This window comes from Girardinichthys multiradiatus, chromosome 1, assembly GCF_021462225.1.
Source record: "Girardinichthys multiradiatus isolate DD_20200921_A chromosome 1, DD_fGirMul_XY1, whole genome shotgun sequence".
Taxonomy (NCBI): domain Eukaryota; kingdom Metazoa; phylum Chordata; class Actinopteri; order Cyprinodontiformes; family Goodeidae; genus Girardinichthys; species Girardinichthys multiradiatus.
The window spans coordinates 18,648,787-18,670,962 of record NC_061794.1 but is presented as its reverse complement, the minus strand read 5'-3'; the positions used below and the strand labels follow the sequence as shown (position 1 = coordinate 18,670,962).

Genomic DNA, 22,176 nt, shown 5'->3' with positions numbered 1-22,176 from the left:
GCTGAGCTGTGACATTTTCTTTCCACTTCATAATTCAACAATGGGTAGAGATGAAGCCGGTCTATTGTTAACATCTTATCCTGGGGGATCATAACATCTGAACATTAGGACTGGAAAAAATATGCTGGAAAAAAAGCTGCATATGCTTTGTAAACATTATTTCAAGCACCTTCATAAACTTCTGATTCTGTAAAAATTCTTTTATTTTCTGTCTCCAATCTTAAAGCCAAAACACTGTTTATTCTCTAATGTTTCTTCCAATCAATTTCATTAGTAAGCATAAACAGTAATCATTAATACTAACATGCATTTGAGAGTGGACACTTGTAAAACTTGGTTACTCATGGTTACATTTTCTTAACCACTGAATGCAAACATGGGAATCAAATCAGAACATTAAAATTTAAGTAGGTCTAGTCCTGCAAACTGTGTCATTGGTACAAAAACTGTCTGTACTCCATTAAAGCAATCTTGTTTTTGGCCATATGGTATTATTTCAAACACTAGTGATGCTGCAGGCAAGAGCCACCAATTTCTACAAAAACTACCACTTAAAAAAGCTAAACATGGTGGAAGGCCGATGCCGGAAGTCTTTCGTATTTTTAAAAGACACAAGTGGTCCACTAGGTGTCAGTAATGCTATAAATGCAGTACACTAATGTCATAAAACCATATTGTTTTTTTTATTGTTTTTTTAAACAGCAACAACACCAGAACCAATATTTTTTGGTTGAGGAAAAAATGCTTAAATATCGTTTTGTTGTCAATATTTTTTGGCCTCTCTGGTAGTGCACATTCTATTGGCTGTTTAGTCAAAACAATTCTGGAAATTAAACCTTTATGTAATTAAAAAAGAAGGGCAACACATCAATGTCACTATCAAAATCTCTCCAAACCGGTTGCAGGTTGTTCGGAATGCTTCTGCCAGGCTTCCAACAAAATCATCCAGATTCTCACAAGTTCATCCGCTACTAATGCAACTACATGGGCTCCCTGTGTATTTTACAGTGCCTTTTAAGATTCTTGTTCTGACTTGAATAGCTCTTCATGGGCAGGCTATATCAGAGGACTATTGCATCCATATACCCCCAGCAGGTTCCTCAGGTTCTGTGACCAGGGCCTGCTGATAGTTCCCCATACTAAGCTGAAAACAAAAGGAGACAGAGCCTTTTCTTCAGTGGCTCCATGACTCTAGAACTCTCTTCCTTCGGCACTGGGATCAGCGGACTCTGTATTTCATTTTAAAAGCCAGTTAAAAACCCAATTTTCCTTTAAATCTGCTTTGGTTAAACATCAACAGCACTTTGTGATCTTTATATCTTGAAAGCTGCTAGATAAATAAAGTTTGACTTACTTAGCTGAAAGACTGCAAAAAGTCCAAAAACAGTATGAAAAGGTGGAATGGCAAAATGACCAGCACCAACCAATTGCACTTACATTGCTAGTTCTGTAATCATTTAAAAAGATCATTAAGCAGCTTCTTTTAACCAAGGCTAAAATACCATTTGGACCCTTTCAGTTTGCCTACAGGGCTGGCAGCCGTGTGGAAGATGCTACTGCCACAGTCTAAAATTTTATTTTAAGACACCTAGAAGGTTCACAAACCTTTGTCAGACTACTTTTTATTGATTTTTCGTCTTCCTTTAACTGCATCCAGGCCTATCATTTAACTGAGAAGTTAAAGTATTATTTTAACATTGATTCTGGCCTCATATCCTAACGGCCAGGTCTCAGCAGATGAAAGTAAATGGGGTCCAATCGGATGATTGTCGCAGTCAGCACCCTCAGCAACATATCTTAAAGTTTGCCGATGACACAGTTATTGTATCCCTCATCAGCAGTGATGACCCTGAACATGGGTGAATGGTCAGGGAGTTCTCTGACTTGTGTGAGTCCTCCGTTTTCAAGATTAACATCTCTACAACAAAAGAGATGACTTTAGGAGGAACTCTACTCTGCCACAACTTGTTGGAAGTTGTGACAAACAAGTCAAAGATACAAACAATTACAAGTACCTAGGGACAATCATAGATGACAGGCTGACCTTTGTATCCCATGTGGGGTACTGTACATAAAAAACCTTTGTGGCACTTTTATGTGCATTTTTGATATTTTTTTATTGAGTCTGTTCTCACTTTTAACATCATCTGCTGGTTTGGACTTTTAATTGTCAGAGATAGAAATAGACATCAGAATATTATTGCATTATGTACAAAATTAGCTGGAATAAACCTGAAGGACCACACTCTCCTTAAAAAGACTAGGTAAAACAGATATTGTTGCAACAGGGTCACCCTCTTAATAACGACCTTCAGTTGCCTCCATCAGGACCCAGGTATCTTCGTTCTAGGTGTAGGATGAATAGATTTAAAAAAAATTATTTGTTCCAGCAGAATTTCTTAACGATCTTTTAAAATGACTCTATATGATTTTATTTGTTTAATGTATGTATAATATGGTGTTATGTCAGGCTGAATGTGTTTCTTTTATTCTTACTGTGCTGCACAAAGATTGCACCCTTGGGAACAATAAGCATAATAATTAACAAACAAAAAACACTAAACCTGCAAATTAAAATAATCTAGATCATTTCACCCCTGGTACTATAATAGAAGAGTGACTTAAACCTTGGTGGGCTTTCTCCAGCCTATCCTCACCTTTCTTAATCTTGCGATGAAAGTTTATGGCATCCACAGAAGCAGTGACGATGTTGGTGTTGCAGTGCCGAGCGGCCACAATTCCAGCTACCTCGTCCATCAGCTTCATGGTGACACCTGTGTCAAACACAAGCATGGATGAACAAAGAAGCATTTACAGATACTTTAAGAAATAAAAGATTCAAATAGCCTTGTTGACATCAACCACTGCTCAGGTAAAGCTGTGGCATTTCAACGATGCTCAAAGGATACTAAGGAACCCAAAGTATGCTGAGCAAATTACATCCACACCATTACACAACCACCAGCAGCAGCAGCCTGCGCCATGAATACAAAGCTGGATGGATAAATGCTTTTGAATGTCCGAGCTTAAATCTGCCCTCTCCTTTAACCTCTGACATCAACATGCCATTTTCATCCACACAACTGTTGCTTATTGGATATTTTCCTTTTTTTATGCCATTTTTATTAACCTGAGAGAAGGCTGTGGTTTAAAATCCCAGACAATCAGCAATGTCTGAAATGCCCCGAGCAGGGCATGAGGCTGCTGTTTTATACCTTTAATGTGCACCTCACCAACCGGTGTTTTTGAACCTATGAGAGACATTTCAGAGACTCACCTGAATGGGAACCCAAATACACTTGGACTGGTTAACTTACAGATCCTTCAAGAACACTATAATCTATAATAGTGTATAAGTGTCAGTGTTAACAATAACCTCTACAGCCCTCCAAAAAGCTCAAATAATCTATTAAGTCATTTCTAGAAAGTTCAACAGTTAACACCGTCACCAACACTGCCACTCCTGATATTATAAATCTTCTAAATGTTCAATAGAATAATTAATACTTATCAACTATGATTGCTTAGTAATCCCAACACATCTGACAGTGCATAGTTCATTTCAGAAATAACATCAACTACAATTGTACCATCAGACATCGGACTAATTACTGTGATACTACTGAAATGGTAAAGAAATGTGGACATTTCAATTGATTTTGTATTCTATTTCTGTTACACAGTTTCATAATTGCAAATAATTGAAGTTAATATGTCAGCTTAGGTTCGGGAGCAGGGCCACGCCCAAACCACACCTCTAATTACCCTGCAGTCTACTTATACCCAGTTCACCCAAACCTCACAGTCTGTCACGTTCTTTCTGCCCAACTCTCCCTTAACCTCAACCCCTTCTCACCTCATCCCTTCACTCAGCCTCATTTTTATTCTCTCCTCTTTGTTGCAAATTCCATCTGGGGGGTCCTAAGTGGGCTCGGGAAAAGCCATTTAGATAAACTAATCCTTACTTCCAGTTCATCCATCCCCTTGACCCCTTCCTTCAATAAAGCTTTAATCTCATATCTTGTGGCGTGGTCCCTGCTAGTGAATAATAATTTTGAAAAAGAACCAGATACTATACATATGCAGCAAATATTGCATGTAAATTATCTTACTACAAGGCAACATTATCCTTTTTTTAAAAGCCTTGCCAGGGACTAAAGGTAAATACATTCTTTACAAGAAAAGATAATTTTTTTCTTTTACTCGAGGTGGCAAAAACAAGAACTAAGTTTTTTCTGGCCAGTATATTTCATATTTCAAAAGTACTCAAATGCAGAACTATAGGGAAGTCCTCTCAGCTCCCTCATAATGCAACATTTGTTTATAATAGTTGTTAGACACCACGCAACAAACTCTTCTGCTCAGATGATGTGTCAAAAGCAAGCTGCAAGAACAGAATGGTTCTCCCATTTTAGCCTTTGCATTTAGGACTTATAGACAGGACAACAAGTGCCCTTTTTTTATACTGTAATACTGATTTCTGTCTAAATACATTCTAAATAAATTTAAGTTACTACCTAGAGTCATGGTAAAATGAAAGTACACCCTCTAACTGTGCAAAGGTTTTAACCTAAATATGACCTTCCCCATGCAAGGTTTTGAAATTATTAAAATTTTAGACTAAGTTTGGAATAACAACAGTGCATTCTTTTATACAAAGATGAAGCCAAAATGGAAGGTTTTGGAAAACAATTTGTAGATTACAAAAACACTTGGTCATTGGTGTGCACATTTTTTAAGAAGTCGAAAAGGTAGGGCAATATATATATAATAATGTTAAATATCGGTTATCGGCCATAACCGTAGTATTGATATCGGCTATTGATTTGGCCAAATTTGCATATCAGCATTCCCTAAATTTCAGGCTTAAGAATTTTAGTCCAAAACACTGAGCTGGAAACCCAAGTTCCACACTTTGAGTAAATCTTATAAGTAATTGCTTCCTTCAAGGTGCAGAGCGTCGAAAGTGGAAGCAGAGGAGTTCACACATCCACAACCATACCACACACTGACATGTGTAAAGGAAATAGTTGTTTGATGATTTCTCACAGAGGATGAGACACATTTTATGGAGTGGGTAGGATGGAGATGGAGGAAAAACAAGAGGATGACATCTGTTTCTCATGTCAGAGACAGTCTGTTAGCATGTGTGACGTGTGTTTGTGAAAGTGTGTTCATTTACAGACAGTCAGACCCTTCGCCACACATTTTGGCTGCCCCGGTTGTTCCTTCTAAGCTGTATTATGTATCTATCATGTTACAGAAAATCAATGAGGATGGTTGCTGGAGGCTGATTCTGCTCCCAAAGGTTTATGCCATCCTCATTTAAGACAGCCAAGTGTGTGGGAGTATAAACAACATGTGCTGTTCGCCTTCACCAAGAAAGTAGGCCCACTGAGCTGATTAAGATTTAAACATGGTATTACTTTGACATCCAGCATCAATTTTATGTTTAAAGCGATTAGCAGCATTCTAATGCATACCCATTGGAATATATGCTTACACTGTGTGCAAACCTATGACCAGATATTTCAAAACAGAAAATGAAATGAACTCAAATAAAAAATTATCACCTCACACTTCAGCATGGCAGACTCCCTCTATTTGTATGCAACATAATGTCATGAATTCCTCTGTGAGCCTGTTGCAGGACATTTTTCAAAACTTCTGTCTTTTCCACTATTACGTTTTTATAACTAAGATCTCACTTAAGATGGAAAATCTCCCCTGAGTCTGGGGCACAGCAGGCTGCACCTATTCAAAGTCTGGAGTGGTCATGTCTAAGCATGTAATGCCCCTTTTCCATTAATACCTACTCAGCGCAATTTGTCTCGGGTCAGGTCTACTCTGCACGGTTTGGTTTGTTTTCCATTACAATTAAGTACCATCTTACTGTTGGCGGGATCATCAATAGCATGGCTGCCCCACAGAAAATGTAACGTGACATTATTTGTAAGTGAAATAAACACAACAGCAATGGAGGACCTGCTGCTAAGTCTATAGCTTTTGTCAGACTCAGAGTGAAATGAGAACCAGAAAAAGCTGCGGGCGACAAGGCAAAGCACTCTGGATAAGTACGGGTGAGAGAAGGAAGCCATGAAGCACTACAAGCTAAAGGAAGTATGGGGGTGAGCTAACGCTACCTAATGCTGGGTTGCGATAATGGCCAAATACACAATAACCCCAGCGTTCAATGATTTAACAGTTGAAGATATTAGTTAGTTTTTATAATATGTACGCTGTGACTAGTGATGCTGTTCCCTCCCCAATCAGTGATCGACAGTCATCTGATGTCGCATATTCAGCACAACCCAGCACAGTTGGAACCTCAAGCAAGCAGGTACTAAAAGTAGTAACGGTTCCTCACAACCGTTACTAATGGAAAAGCCTAAAAAGTGAGAAGAGCTGTGCCGAACAGCGCTGAGTAAGGACTAGTGAAAAAGGGGTTTAACATTTACCAGAAGGGGTTTGTAATCTCAACAAGATCACGAAAACAAATCAAAGTGCTGCATTACATTAAAGTCAGCATGGGTTTGTTAGAATATTCCAAGAATGTAATTGCCTCAACATTTTGATTTAAATTTCGTGAATCAACTATACTGAAAGGAAAGACGTAAAAAAAAAAAAGCTACCTTGAAACGAGGGTAGTTTTTCCATTTTTTTTTTTTTTAAGCAGACGTCTTGAGACCAGTCTTTGATTAGTCCAATTTCTGGTAATTATGGCTGATGTATTTTATTGACGTCAATTTTTTTCATAAATCAATGCAAAGAACTCCATGCAGACCATGGAGTTTGCATGTTCTCTCTGTGTATGCGTGGGTGCTCTTCAGGGGGCTCATGTACAAAATGTACGTAGGCACAAAAACCATGCAGCGCAATGTTTTATGCACAACACTTCATGTACAAAAATGAACGTTGCATGAAAGTGTGCAGTAATCCACACAAACTGTTTCAATAGACAATAATAACCTACAGACAACTAGAATTCACCTAAAACACTGAAATGTGACTCCATTCTGTTTCATTTAATCAAACCCAAGGTTTTTTCAAGAGTTTGAACTTTTGTGGTTTCAACCAAAGCAATGAAACTAAATCACATTTGGGGTCATACAATAATGTAACATACCTCAAAAAATGATGGAAAAACCTCAGTTGGATGGAAACTGTAAAACATCCTGTTTTTGTCACACATAGATGCCCATCAATGCATGTGAATCATGCTCACTAAAATAGAAAACAGTGTCCGATCAGCAGATTAATTCCAACAAGTCAGGTGTGATGATTTATGAGGTAAACAAGCTGTAGATCATTACACATGTCCATAAATAGCTGTGTAAAGTTGGAATGATGGCTGCTTTTGCACAGCTGGAGGACATCGCCAATAGAAGAAGTCTGAGGGAGCATTTTTTTCAGAGATCATACTGATCTGCTGGCACATGACGATGCATGACTTATCAGTCAGTTTAGATTACCCAGGGTAATTATTTTGGAACTCTGCACAGAGCTGCCCTCAGTGTTACAGAGGGAAACCAGGAGGAACAGTGCCAGTTCAAGTTCTCACTATGCTGTGGTCCTTTCAACCGGAGCTTTCAGAGGAAGCTGACTGACAGGTCGGGTATTTAACAGTCATCCCTGAACCATGCCATGCCAGCCATATGGGCTGGCTGCATGCGTATGTTGCTCAGATATATAAGATTTATATAAACTGTTGCTCTCATTTGCAGCGAGAAGACAATTTCTGAATGTTATCAGCGCAATGGACTCTGCTCATATTGCTATAAGGGCTCCTTCTGTGAGTCAATATGCTTCTATGAATAGAAAGCCTTTTCATTAAATATATGTGCAACCTACTTGTGATGCGCAGATGTATCTCACGAATGCAATGGCACGCTGGCCTACTCAACTCATTATACCTTTATACTATAATAATAATAGTTCTAATTATAAAAGGTGTGTTGGGAACAAACTTCACAAGCTCCGTGCACGATGGCTTATCATTTTTTAATTTTATTTATGTGACTTTCTGAATCATTTTAAAGATTTCAAGTACTTCACATAGTGTGTGTGGTGACAGTCTACCTGATAGAAATATGGAAGGCATATTCACATCATTTCAATGATCAGTATTGAGCTATGATTGAGCTCAATGCAGCAACTAGATGCCATTGTTTGGATCTGACAGGTCAACAAACGTTTTATTTTTAGCCAGGTTTGAATCACTGATGTCATTCGAGTAGTTGTTGGTTTGCTGTTATTCACTACAAAAATCCCTCATGGTGTGTAAACAAAGTCTCTCTGTGACTGCCACAGCACCGTTGCCATGGTTATTTGGACACATGGTAGGTGTACATGAGGCCCCTGGTACTCTAGCTTTGTCCCACAGTCCAAAAACATGATGGTTGATTGGTTACTCAAAATTGCCCTTAAGTATGGTTGTGTGGGTGCCTGGTTGTCTTTCCTGTGTGTCTCCATGTTGGCCTGTGAAGGACTGGCAACATGTCCAGGGTGTACCCCTTGACAAGTGGAGTATGGCACAATAGCAAACTTTCCAAGTTAAAGCCAGGCAAGAAGAGCATTATTCAGAGAAACAGCCAAAAAAGGCCAATGGTAACTCTGAAGAAGCTGCAGAGATCCACAGTCCCAGATGAAAGATCTGTTGACAGAACAAATATTAACTGTACAATCCACAAATCTGGGCTACATGATACAATGTCAAGAAGAAAAGCATTGCTAAAAGAAAGCCATTAACATTCCTGTTAGTGGTTTCTTACAAGTTATGCAGGGGACACAGCAAACATGTGGAAGAAGGTACCCTGATCAGATGAGACCAAATATGAGATTTTTGCCATACAAGTGCAAAACTATTTCTGAGAATTACCCTGAACTCACTATCTCTATAATGAAACATGGTGGTGGCAGCATTTTGCTATTATGATGCTTTTCTCTTCAAGCATAAGACAGCTGGTCCGAGATAATGGATGTAGATAAATATTGGCCAATCATAGAAGAAAAGCTGTTAGTTGTTGCAAATTAAAGATGGACGACAAAACAAAATACGGAAGTAAGTAGTTAGGTCATCCTATGCACAAAAGACTAATTTTAATGTTTTGTGACTTTCACAGGTGAAACTACGTTCTTTAAAAGAGATTTAATATTTAAGCTAATGTTAAACGAACAAAAGCTACAGAAGCAAGCAATATTAACTTAAGCTAGTTATAGTCATCAACAATACTGTTTCCATTTTCTCAAAGTCTCGACATTCTTTAATCCAATCAATCTACTACATTGGATCCTACAAATGCTTTTAATACCTGCTCATAATAAAAATATTTGACTAAAATGCTTAAACGGAGCAAGTGAAAGACTCCACTGTCCCGGAGGACCAGAGATGCTCGCCTTTGTTAATCACTACCATCGGATTAAGCATTAATGCTACTCCTGCATAAACATTCTCCTCGTACAGTCAGAGTAGAAGGTTGAAGTAATCCTCAATGTGAGACTGCATACGAGGACAGCCTGGGCCAAGACAGCCCTGGGCCTGACGTTACACATTCACTGGATGACATGGCACTCATGACTCTTTCTTTGCCGTAGGGTGGGAACACAAAAAGGCAGAGGAAAGGGGTTGCGGTGGTGTGTGTGAAAAGAGAAGACAGCTCACTTTAAATGGGGGGAAAAGGGGAAATTAGCAACCAAGTTCTAAGTGGAGCCCAGTTCGCCACAAGGCAGAATAACTCTGTGATTATATACCTTGTGACGATTTTCTGAAACCTCTGAGTGAATTGCTGTCTATGGAAAAGGATGAAAGAAGTCTTCAAGGCAGCTCAGACTGTCCTTCAACTATGTATTCTGACTTTATGCCTTTTAATTCAGCACTCGCTAAATAACAGAGCATTTAACATTACAACGAATACTTTCCGCAAAGCGCAACTGACTTCAGCTTCTTTGTATATTTAATAATCACTACCTTAGCTTGAGTATCTTCTCATTCTCCTGTTTTGGTTCTCTGTCAATCTTTATTTTTGATTTTCCATCTTTTCCCATCATGCTCATTCCCTCCCCAGCAAGTGCTTTAATCATAGACTGTATCAAACAGCTCAAACTGTTTCCTAATGAGCTGTTTCTATGGAAACTGCTCTAGTTAACGGTATTGCCATGCACCCAATACCACCCACATTTTCTTAGAAACTCATATGGGCTGCATTTCCTCCAACATTTCCCCCTTCCAGGTAAACCTTAGTAAACAGCAAGCAGCGTATTAACAAATCTGCATGTGGCTTTAGGTTGCTGCAAAGTGCATTAAGCACATGATTAGTGCTCTTATTAACTGTAAACTCTATGCAAATACAGTGCCTTCCATATTTGTAGGCACCATGGGTAAAAAGTGTAAAAAGCCATATAAAGGATTCATTTTTTTTGCAGTAACATCTCACATTGAAAATTTTAAGAATAGTCACAGTACATCATATGAGTGAGGAAAAAAGCTCATGTTAAGATTATTTTTTTTTTTGGACACAAAGGCCCATTTCTCAGAACCACCCTGGTGGATGAGGATGTATTTCTTGCCACCCTTGCACAACGGTAAAGAAGGTAAAAGAATCTCCACAGCTCATGTTAGAAAACAGCAGCAAAGAGTGGCATCTCTGGGTCACATAGTCACCATAACAACCACTAGTCACTATCCACATGCCAAGCTGCTATTTTGGGAGAGAGGCAAGGAAATTGCTCTTTCTGTCCTACCCTCACAAATTTAAATATGTGGAGTTTGCTAAACTCTACTGGGACCTTAGATAGATGTGTGCTTTGGTCAGAGGAGACGAACATTGAGCTTTTTGGGAACAAACACTCCCAAAGGATTTTTAACCATCATGATTGTTAAACATGGTGGAAAATATGTGATGTAGAGGGACTCTTTCTCTTCCAACATGAATTCTTAAAAGATATTAAGATATTAAGTAAAAAACTGCTGGCCTCTGCAAAAACACTGAAAACGGGTTGGCATTGGGACTTTGAGTAGAATACTGGTCTCAAACAAATTACCAAATCAACACAGAAATGGTTTACCAGAAACAAATTCAGCATTTTTCTATGATCATCCCAGTCTCTAGGCATAAATCCTGTAGCAAACCTTTGAGGTAAGCTGAAGAGAAGATAGCATAAGAGAGGATCCAAGACTTTGTATGATCCAGAGAGATTGTGCAAAGAAGAATCGTCAAAGATTCAGCAGATTCAGCAGACGCCCAGACGTCCCTCTTCCCAGACACCTCCTCCAGCTCCTCCGGGTGGAGCCCAAGGCCAGCCGAGTGACATAGTCCCTCCAGTGTGTCCTGGGCCATACCCTGGGCCTCCTCCCGGTGGGACTAACCACCTAAATAAATGTAATGCTGCAGATCAATATTCTAAATGTCAAAGCTTTTTATAGGTATAGTTTTATGGCTGCTTTCTGTCTTTTTTTATATTAATACTCATTTTACAACCGAAAGATCTCCATTGTTATATTAGGTACTTTTCAAATTCATAATTTTACCTCCTCTAAAATGATATTGTATCACTTAACTTCACACATCCAGAGTTATTGCAATAAAAATATGCATTCATCTGAGTGGTCTTAAATTATTACTTTCTGGCAGCAACTTGCACTTTGGACTCTTCTGCAACCTCCAGCATCACCAATCAAGATGCTGCAATGAGCTGTGATTGCTACTCTATTCATGGCTGAAATAAAGCCAGGTTTCCGTGGAGGGAAAAAACCTTTAACGATGAAGCTGAACAACAGTGTTTTTCTAACTTCTCTGGTTAAACGAGTATTTATTCAGCGAAATGCCTTCACATAAAGCAACCACATTTAAAACTGGTGTCAATATAAAGTACACTTTTTCTGTGCATGTATCTTCAGGAAGGTCAAACCTGAACACTATATGCGGAAAAAGAAGTTGATTTGCATTCAACAATGAAAAAGTAAAAGCTAAAGCACTAGTGCGGTAGACCTAAACTAAATTCTGGCTAACAACATTTTATAATATTTTAAGTGACTAAATGTAAACCATGGAATGATTTAAACTGATTGCATGATGTGGTTTTTTTTATTCAAGAGCCCCAACTTGTATTGGCTAACATGATGAAGCAGATGTATTGGTCTGAATGATATCTATCTCAATGCCCTCAGGGTTTTTCACCTCCAGCTGAACCCAACATGGCAAGAGAACATAGGCACCATTTAATTTGCTTTGTAAAACTGAAACTGGTTTCTTTTCCTGTTATTTTTATTTTAAAGGTGACTCATGGAATATTTTCCTCAGAAAAAAAACCTTGCAGAACAACATCGCTATTTGTTAAATAATGCCTTGCTTTCATTTTTAGAATTACTGAAACAGCTCAGTGTCCTAGATGTCTTTGTCAGTGGAAGATTTGTTCACACCTGGACTCAGGACCTAGGCTTCTTTGTTACATCTGCCTATCAGCTGTGTTAAATCAATTTGATGAAATTAAGGTTTGCTGGTTTTCTCTCGTTCATTGATTCTATGTCAAACATTCAGCACAAGTAAACAGAATCTCCTTTTAGCGGGTTTAAACATGGTTTGCTGGGTCTTTGGTTAATTTAATTAAAGCTTGTCTAAGTTGATAGCCTCACTTTAAAGTGGTTGAAATCAATCAGCTGACCTGGAATTTACATCACACAGGAGAAACTTGAAGGAACAGAATATTTATGTTTGGTTCAGCGATTCTCTTTGGATGTATCGTGCACACTAGATATAGTTCAAATTTCCTTTCGTTGGGGCAAATATAAAAGGCTTTCTGTTTTCTCTGTAGCTGGCATGAAAGTAATTTGCAAACTTGGTGGCATTTTTGTCTTTGTCCTTCCACTGGATGTAAATCAACCTTTATCGGCACATTTACTGAATCATTACAGGATCTTCAATTGACTACAGCTTTGAAAATCTTTGCTCACATCTAAGTCCTTCAATAGAAAAGTTTTCTACTAATTGGCAAAATAAACCGAACCTGACTGCACTCTTATACACAGAATCAAATGGCAATGTAGGAAATTGATTGATTTGACTATATAACTATGCATATGACTATATTACTATATATACTCTGTTTTTTAATTGTACTTAGTTTTTGTGTACTGTGCCTTAAGACAACACTTGTAGTGAATTGGCGCCACATACATAAACTGAACTGAATCTAATTCACAAAGGGAAGTCGCATTGAATTTTAAAGTCTAAAGTCTTACATCACCCTCCTGTTTGGCTCAGTGTAAAGTAGTGTAGCGAAAATCAGCAACTTAAAATGCCTCTGATGTCCGTAACCCAACCGATCTGAATGGTTATCAAAAATCAGATTAGCCTCAGAACTTATCAATGAAATTAATTCATTGTGAGTCTAACCAGGTAGTCAGCAGCACAGGAGCACCACAGGGGACGGTACTCTCACCATTCCTCTTCACTCTGTACACCTCAGACTTCCAGTACAAGACAGACTTCTGTTACCTGCAGAAATACTCGGATGATTCTGCAGTCGTGGGGTGGATCAGAGATGGACAAGAAGCTGAGTACAGGAAGGTGGTGGACTGCTTTGTGGCATGGTGTGGAAACAATCATCTCATTTTGAACGTGACTAAAACAAAGGAGATGATTGTAGACTTTAAGAGAAACAGGAATAGGTCAAAAACTATTTCTATCATGGGAGAAGAAGTGGAGGTGGTGGAGGAGTATAAATACCTCGGTGTTCACCTGGACAACAGACTAGAGTGGAGATGCAACTGTGAAGCCATCTACAAGAAGGGACAGAGCAGACTGTACTTCTTGAGGAAGCTTAGGTCCTTTGGTGTTTGCAGCAAGATGCTGCATATCTTCTATAAGTCTGTTGTGGAGAGTGTGATCTCTTCTACCATCATCTGCTGGGGAAGCAGCATCAGAGCCAGGGACTTAAAAAGCTCAACAAGCTGATAAAAAAGGCTGGCTCTGTTCTGGGGACTCCTCTGGAACCTCTGGAGATCATTGTGGAAAGAAGGATTCTTCATAAAATGAAGAACATTATGGAGAACCCTGAGCATCCTCTTCATGAGACTGTCCTATAACAACAGAGTGTCTTCAGTCAGAAGCTTCTTCAGATCTGCTGTAAGACGGAACGCTACAGGAGATCCTTCCTGCCCACAGCAATCAGCATCTACAACGGCTCTTTGAAGAAACCTGCATAATATGAGCTATAACAACATTTAATTTTCCTTTGGGATTAATAAAGTATTTTTGAATTGAATTGAATTGAATAATACAAGCAAGGTTTGGCAGAAAGCAGCTGATAAAAGCAAGCTCTGGAAAAATGTTTAGATGGCAGGATGTAAAGCTGTAAAACATGGACACATTGTACTAATATACCTCATATTGCCACAGATGCAGATTTTTGAATCTGGAAAAAGTTGCATTTTCAGTTTTTAATCATTAGACATGCTTACATCTCAGCCAATCTCAAATAAACTCAACAATGTTTCTTCCTTCATGACAGGGTTTTATTTTGCATTAGTCGATTGCAGCAACAAACTGTGCACAGTGACAATAAACCAGATGTGCTCCTGAGCCTGTGCAGTGATTTCCACTAACAGAATCATGTCTATTTTTAATGCAGAGCTGCCTCGGGGGCTGAAGATCACAACCATTTCATATTTGGTGTCAGCCTTACTTTTTCTGTCCAGAGACCATTCTGGATTACGTGAAGCATTTTATGACATTATGTACCATCGAAGACCATATAATATATTATGTGTTAATTCACATTGGTTTTGAGTCTGAAACATAATCATGATTTAAAAGCTTATGGCAGGAAATGTATTTCAGTGAATGTTGAATTCCCAACTTAAATGTTTCAGCTATGTTATTTTTCATATTAAGGGGAAAAAGAAACAATTATTTAACGTAGTTAGAACAAAAACTCCAAAATAATGAATATCATGTCCACACAAACAAGAGTAGAAGCCCAAACAACAGTGCTACAAAAAATAACGCATCAGGACAGTTGGATTATAATATGTTAGTGACCATGACGTCACTGTCGAACCACTGGCTCCTTAGGCTGAGGATACAGTATGTTCGCGGAGTGGAGACATGGAAGACATGCTACGAGAAGAAGAGAGAGAGCAAGCACCCTGACTGCCTGACCTGACTCGGTTATGTAAATAAAATAAGTGTAGCGAAAGTAGCAGCAGCAGCAAACAACAGGGTACATCGCCTAATGAGCAATGGCATGAACGGGTCAACAGCGTGTTTGTGTGTGTTTTAAATGACCCGCATGCTTTTACCATATTTGATTTTAATTGGACACATTAAAAGCGAGCCCTCCAAATTAACAAGACAACTATGACACTGCAATGTTGATCTTTCTCTCTTTACTGCTTCTTCTTTCCTCCATCCCTCCTTTGTCTCCTGCCCTATCTCCTGCTCACTTCCTCTTGTTTTCAGTCAACATTTTTCTTCTGTTCTTGGTCTTCACTGTCTCATGGCCTCCTTACATAGCTGACCTTAATAGAAATGCCGGGGTGAGGCAGGAACATCCAGTCATAAACAATATACCTCAACTGATAGAAAGCATCTGCTTTGTGTTAGGAAGAAAAAATGTTCGATTTGCTAAAAATGCATGTCAGAAGGTTTCTGTTTTATAATCTCTGGAAATTCAACTGCTTGTACATGAGGTTATACTAACAAACAACAAATCTGTATGGGCATTTATGTTATTATCTCACTGTCTTATGGGTTTAGTTTGCATTCTGTACAGTTATGTCAAGTTTATTCCGTCTTTTTCCTTAAAGTACTTAACAATCACTCTTTTCCGGTGATGTCACTCAAATACACTGTTCAAAAAAATAAAGGGAACACTTAAACAACACAATATAACTCCAAGTAAATCAAACTTCTGTGAAATCAAACTGTCCACTTAGGAAGCAACACTGATTGACAATCAAGTTCACATGCTGTTGTGCAAATGGAAAAGACAACAGGGGGAAATCTTTGGCGATTATCAAGACACACTCAATAAAGGAGTGGTTCTGCAGGTGGGGACCACAGACCACTTCTCACTACCTATGCTTTCTGGCTGATATTTTGGTCACTTTTGAATGTTGGTGGTGCTTTCACACTCGTGGTAGCATGAGACGGACTCTACAACCCACACAAGTGGCTCAGGTAGTGCAGCTCATCCAGGATGGTACATCAATGCGAGCTGTGGCAAGAAGGTTTGCTGTGTCTGTCAGCGTAGTGTCCAGAGCCTGGAGGTGCTACCAGGAGACAGACCAGTACACCAGGAGACGTGGAGGAGGCCGTAGGAGGGCAACAACCCAGCAGCAGGACCGCTACCTCTGCCTTTGTGCAAGGAGGAACAGGAAGAGCACTGCCAGAGTCCTGCAAAATGACCTCCAGCAAATGTGCATGTGTCTGCACAAACGGTTAGAAACCGACTCCATGAGGATGGTATGAGGGCCCGACGTCCACAAATGGGGGTTGTGCTCACAGCCCAACACCGTGCAGGATGCTTGGCATTTGCCAGAGAACACCAGGATTGGCAAATTCGCCACTGGCGCCCTGTGCTCTTCACAGATGAAAGCAGGTTCACACTGAGCACATGTGATAGACGTGACAGAGTCTGGAGACACCGTGGAGAGCGATCTGCTGCCTGCAACATCCTTCAGCATGACCGGTTTGGCAGTGGGTCAGTAATGGTGTGGGGTGGCATATCTTTGGAGGGCCGCACGAGATCCTAAGACCCCTGGTGAGACCATATGCTGGTGCGGTTGGCCCTGGGTTCCTCCTAATGCAGGACAATGCTAGACCTCATGTGGCTGGAGTGTGTCAGCAGTTCCTGCAAGATGAAGACACTGAAGCTATGGACTGGCCCGCCCGTTCCTCAGACCTGAATCCGATTGAGCACATCTGTGACATCAGGTCTCGCTTCATCCACCAACGTCACGTTGCACCACAGACTGTCCAGGAGTTGGCAGATGCTTTAGTCCAGGTCTAGGAGGAGATATCTCAGGAGGCCATCCACCGTCTCATCAGGAGCATGTCCAGGCATTGTAGGGAGGTCATACAGACACGTGGAGGCCACACACAATACTGAGCCTCATTTTGACTTGTTTTAAGGACATTACATCAAAGTTGGATCAGCCTCTAGTGTGTTTTTCCACTTTAAGTTTGTGTGTGACTCCAAATCCAGGTCTCCATTGGTTAATACATTTGAAATCCATTGATGATTTTTGTGTGATTTTGTTGTCAGCACATTCAACTTTGTACAGAACGAAGAATTCAATGAGAATATTTCATTCATTCAGATCTAGGATGTGTTATTTGAGTGTTCCCTTTATTTTTTTGAGCAGTGTATAATAAATATATACCCTCCTACTGAGAAAAGAATGAGAAAATACATATAAAAACGTTAGCTCAAATTTATTTCAAGAGAGGTTCTGTAAATAGATTTTAAGCAGTCTATATTTTATCTGGATTATCAAACCTACTAAAAAACTAAATCCACTTGGCTGTTATAGCTAGGGAAAATGTTACTAACAACAGCTGCCTCCTCTCATGTGTGGGTTCTCTCTGGGTACTCCAGCTTCCTCCCATAGTCCTAGAAGCATTCATGTTAGGTGTATTGGTCTTTCTAAATTGACCTTAAGAGTAAGTGGTTGTTTGTCTTGTGTGTCTCTGTGTTTCCCTCGATGGACTGCTGAGCGTTCCTGGGGTGGCCGGTGGGTTTGCGGTCACCACTCACCCAATGATAGCTGCAAACAGGCACAGCGACCCTGCAAGAATAAGCAGGTATGGACTATGGACGTAAGTTAATTAAATTACTCTCCCGTGTAGCCGATATTAGCAATATACAGGGGTTGGACAATGAAACTGAAACACCTGTCATTTTAGTGTGGGAGGTTTCATGGCTAAATTGGACCAGCCTGGTAGCCAGTCTTCATTGATTGCACATTGCACCAGTAAGAGCAGAGTGTGAAGGTTCAATTAGCAGGGTAAGAGCACGGTTTTGCTCAAAATATTGAAATGCACACAACATTATGGGTAACATACCAGAGTTCAAAAGAGGACAAATTGTTGGTGCATGTCTTACTGGCGCATCTGTGACCAAGACAGCAAGTCTTTGTGATGTATCAAGAGCCACGGTATCCAGGGTAATGTCAGCATACCCCAAGAAGGACAAACCACATCCAACAGGATTAACTGTGGACGCAAGAGGAAGCTGTCTGAAAGGGATGTTCGGGTGCTAACCCGGATTGTATCCAAAAAACATAAAACCACGGCTGCCCAAATCACGGCAGAATTAAATGTGCACCTCAACTCTCCTGTTTCCACCTGAAACTCCACAGGGTCAATATACACGGCTGGGCTGCTATAGCCAAACCTTTGGTCACTCATGCCAATGCCAAATGTCGGTTTCAATGGTGCAAGGAGCGCAAATCTTGGGCTGTGGACAATGTGAAACATGTATTGTTCTCTGATGAGTCCACCTTTACTGTTTTCCCCACATCCAGGAGAGTTACGGTGTGGAGAAGCCCCAAAGAAGCGTATCACCCAGGCTGTTGCATGCCCAGAGTGAAGCATGGGGGTGGATCAGTGATGGTTTGGGCTGCCATATCATGGCATTCCCTTGACCCAATACTTGTGCTAGATGGGCGTGTCACTGCCAAGGACTACCGAACCATTCTTGAGGACCATGTGCATCCAATGGTTCAAACATTGTATCCTGAAGGCGGTGCCATGTATCAGGATGACAATGCACCAATACACACAGCAAGACTGGTGAAAGATTGGTTTGATGAACATGAAAGTGAAGTTGAACATCTCCCATGGCCTGCACAGTCACCAGATCTAAATATTATTGAGCCACTTTGGGGTGTTTTGGAGGAACGAGTCAGGAAACGTTTTCCTCCACCAGTATCACGTAGTGACCTGGCCACTATCCTGCAAGAAGAATGGTTTAAAATCCCTTTGACCACTGTGCAGGACTTGTATATGTCATTCCCAAGACGAATTGATGCTGTATTGGCCGCAAAAGGAGGCCCTACACCATACTAATAAATTATTGTGGTCTAAAACCAGGTGTTTCAGTTTCATTGTCCAACCCCTGTATATAATTATAGTATCACCTGGAATGTTAATCTAATCAAAGAGAAGATGCAAAGGGAAAGAGGAAAGATACTAAGTTCTCATAACCTCTCCACAGAACCCCATTTCAAAACTGAGTCACCTAAACTTTAAGCTAAAAACAAAGTCCTTCGAGGCTTATTAAGACATTTAATGCAAGTTTGAAACATTGAAAAGTGCAAACTGCACAATATCATTTCCTGTTATAAAAGCCTTTTTATCTTGCATCTGCGACACACCTCTGTCCCACCCCCCACCCATTCTTTTCTTCCGACCTCATATCAGCTATACTCATAACAATGAAGTGCTCTCATGCAGCTAACAGTGAACTACAGTTGCTCAAGCAGTTACTTAAGTCACACAGACACTAAACCACTCAACACCAAGTGTTTACAGTTAAACCAAATGAAAGCCAGCAGCATTTTTAATTATTGCAACCCCTCTGGAAAATCGGTGCTGTAAAAGCCATTACATTTTTTAAGCACCTCAGCTCTCTTTCTCTCTCTCTACCTCTCACACACACACACACACACACACACACACACACACTCACACACACACACACACACACACGTAGTGTCTTCCTATCCTTACAGGGCCCCTGCATTGACTTCCATTCATTGCTATTGCCTAACCCTAAACCTTACCCTAAACACAATTCATTCCTTAGTCCTAAACCTAACCTTTAACTCACATAACCCATTTCCCCTTGTGTGGAGCAGGCAAAATGTCCACACAACGTTGATGTAAACGATATGCTACAATAAATTCATCTTTCAGGTTAATTGTCTTAATTTTGCTGTTTAACATAAAGGAGTTAATCTAAATCAGTGGAAAGAGCAGTGCATATTCAGATAGAGAACATTTTTCAGCAGGACACGACTAATCTATTTCAGTGTACCCATTACATGTTATCTGCTTTATTAACGCTTTAACCTCTAAACCCTAGGCAGTTTTCAAAATCGAGAGAAACAGATATTTTCCAAATAACATTTTCACAATCCAGTTGTACTCTGAGAAACCCAAGAGCTTCTTGATGGACATTCCTCTATTTCACTGTGCTTGCATCAGCTCTCAGCTTGTTCACAACAGGCAGGACCTTCAACCTGATCTCAAAGTGTTTTCTTGGAAAACAGCTGGTTTTATGGATGAATGTGAGAGACAAGACTCAGCGAGTCATTGAACAGGGAAAAGAAAAGGTGCTGTCAAATGATTGAGGTTTTAATTTTTTACATCAATAATTAATATTTTCTTTCTTAAACCTTACATATTGACCGTGTAACTCATACATGTTTTATTTCTCTCTCCTTGTAAGAAAATTATGCTTTCATGTAAAAATTTTAACTGCCCTTTTATAGGCAAGACATCAGTCAAAAATGATTTTTAAATGGTTTTAACATATGCTCCTATTATTGAAGGCGTTTTTTTTCCAACGAACTACAGTGCTTTGCAAAAGCGTTCACACACCCTGAACCTCTCCACATTTTGTTGCATTACAACTACAAACCTCAATGTATTTTACTGGGATTTTATGTGACACGACCAACACAACACATGGTTGTGTACCATTGTGAGATGGAATAAAAAGGATACATGGTTTTCAAAACATTTTACGCATACAAATCTGAAAAATGTGGCATGCATCTACAGCAGACAGGTCAGGGATAAAGGTGTGGGGAAGCTGATATCAGAATTAGGTTATAAATAATAATCCAATCTTTAAACATTTCCCAGAGCTCCATTCAATCTCAGCAAAGCATTATTCAGATCAAAAGGCCAGTTATTAACCAGTTATTAACTTTTATTAAAAGTAGCATGAAAAAGAAATGAACTCACCCCCATAGACAAAGTCATTTAGTGTGCAGTCTGAAGGCCCCACCAAATGGATCAGCGTGGACTGGCTGAAGCCAACTGTGAACCTTTCTGCTGTGTGAACACACAAGCACACAAATAATACTTATCACCAACTGTATTCTGGATTTAAAAACAAATACTAAGTATATTTTACCCTAACACCAGCTAAGCCAAATTCTCCCCACAAACACGAGGAAAAGCATTCTTTCTAACCAATATTGTCCAACATACGTGCTACCTGCTGACATAGCTCACTTACCTTTCGGTGCATCCTCTATGGTTCAGCAGAAATGACAAAAGGAGGATAATAGTTCAATATTATAAATTGGTACACGCAAAAAAAAAATCTTTAAAAACACAATGCATGTTATTTTTGTTTTAAACATGTAAAAAAACTTTTGTGGTGCAACCATTAAACAGAGCATTTACTGTGTTACTGAGAACTTCAAAAGGATTTTCACTGCCTCCTTTCTTTCTATTATCTTAGTTATCTTCAGTAATGTGAATGGCACAAACTGAAAACAAGTCCCAAACAAGTACCCAGTTCCACATATTTTCTCAAATGCAGCTATTTTACGTTACAGATGTAGGATGTTTGCTTTAGACTTCATGCTCTGGATAATATTACAACTGCAGTAATCTGAGAAAGAGAAAGTAATGGAAACACAAACAAAACACTGTGTGCTGCACTGTGCTGAACCTAATATTTCTAATCTTCCCATTATTAAAACCACAGATCAGAAGTGTTGTCTTTCCTGTGCAACAGCATAAAAAATAAAACAGTATTTCCAAGTTGTAACATGATACAAGGTTCATACAGATTCTCATATACATACAAGTCCTTACTTTTCTAGAAGCAACTTCCCAAAGTTCTCAGTACTTTATGTTGATTTTAAAATACTAAAGGTCATCATTAACTTTGCCATATATTTCTACAGAGGTCCGGCTTCAAATATTGAACCTGAGAAAACATAAACTTGAAGGAAGGAAGGAAGGAAGGAAAGAAAGAAAGTAAGGAAGGAAGGAAGAACAATTCAAGTAAGGGAGGAAGAACACAAGGAAGAAATGGGCAAGTAAAAGACAGTTGGAAGGAAAAAAGGAAGGTAGCAGGAAGGCAGGGAGATTGGATACAAGGAAGGAAATAAAGATAGGTAAGAACAAAAGAATGACTTGTGAAAAATAC

General features: G+C 39.6%; 1 protein-coding gene across 6 annotated transcripts in view; it reads right to left on the bottom strand.

Annotated features, from left to right (window-relative positions):
• The window catches only part of acot7 (acyl-CoA thioesterase 7), an 81,074-nt gene that overhangs the window by 30,020 nt on the left and 28,878 nt on the right, over positions 1–22,176 (bottom strand). For 2 of the 6 annotated variants that reach the window (XM_047370486.1, XM_047370452.1), the window contains exons 6-8: positions 21,253–21,267; positions 20,976–21,062; positions 2,658–2,774 (exon numbers count right to left, since the gene is read on the bottom strand). In XM_047370486.1, coding sequence (XP_047226442.1) covers positions 2,658–2,774; positions 20,976–21,062; positions 21,253–21,267 — 219 coding nt within the window. Of the gene's footprint in view, positions 1–2,657; positions 2,775–20,975; positions 21,066–21,252; positions 21,268–22,176 lie in introns of all 6 variants that reach the window. The other 4 variants (XM_047370477.1, XM_047370451.1, XM_047370469.1 and 1 more) reach the window with 3 other exon arrangements.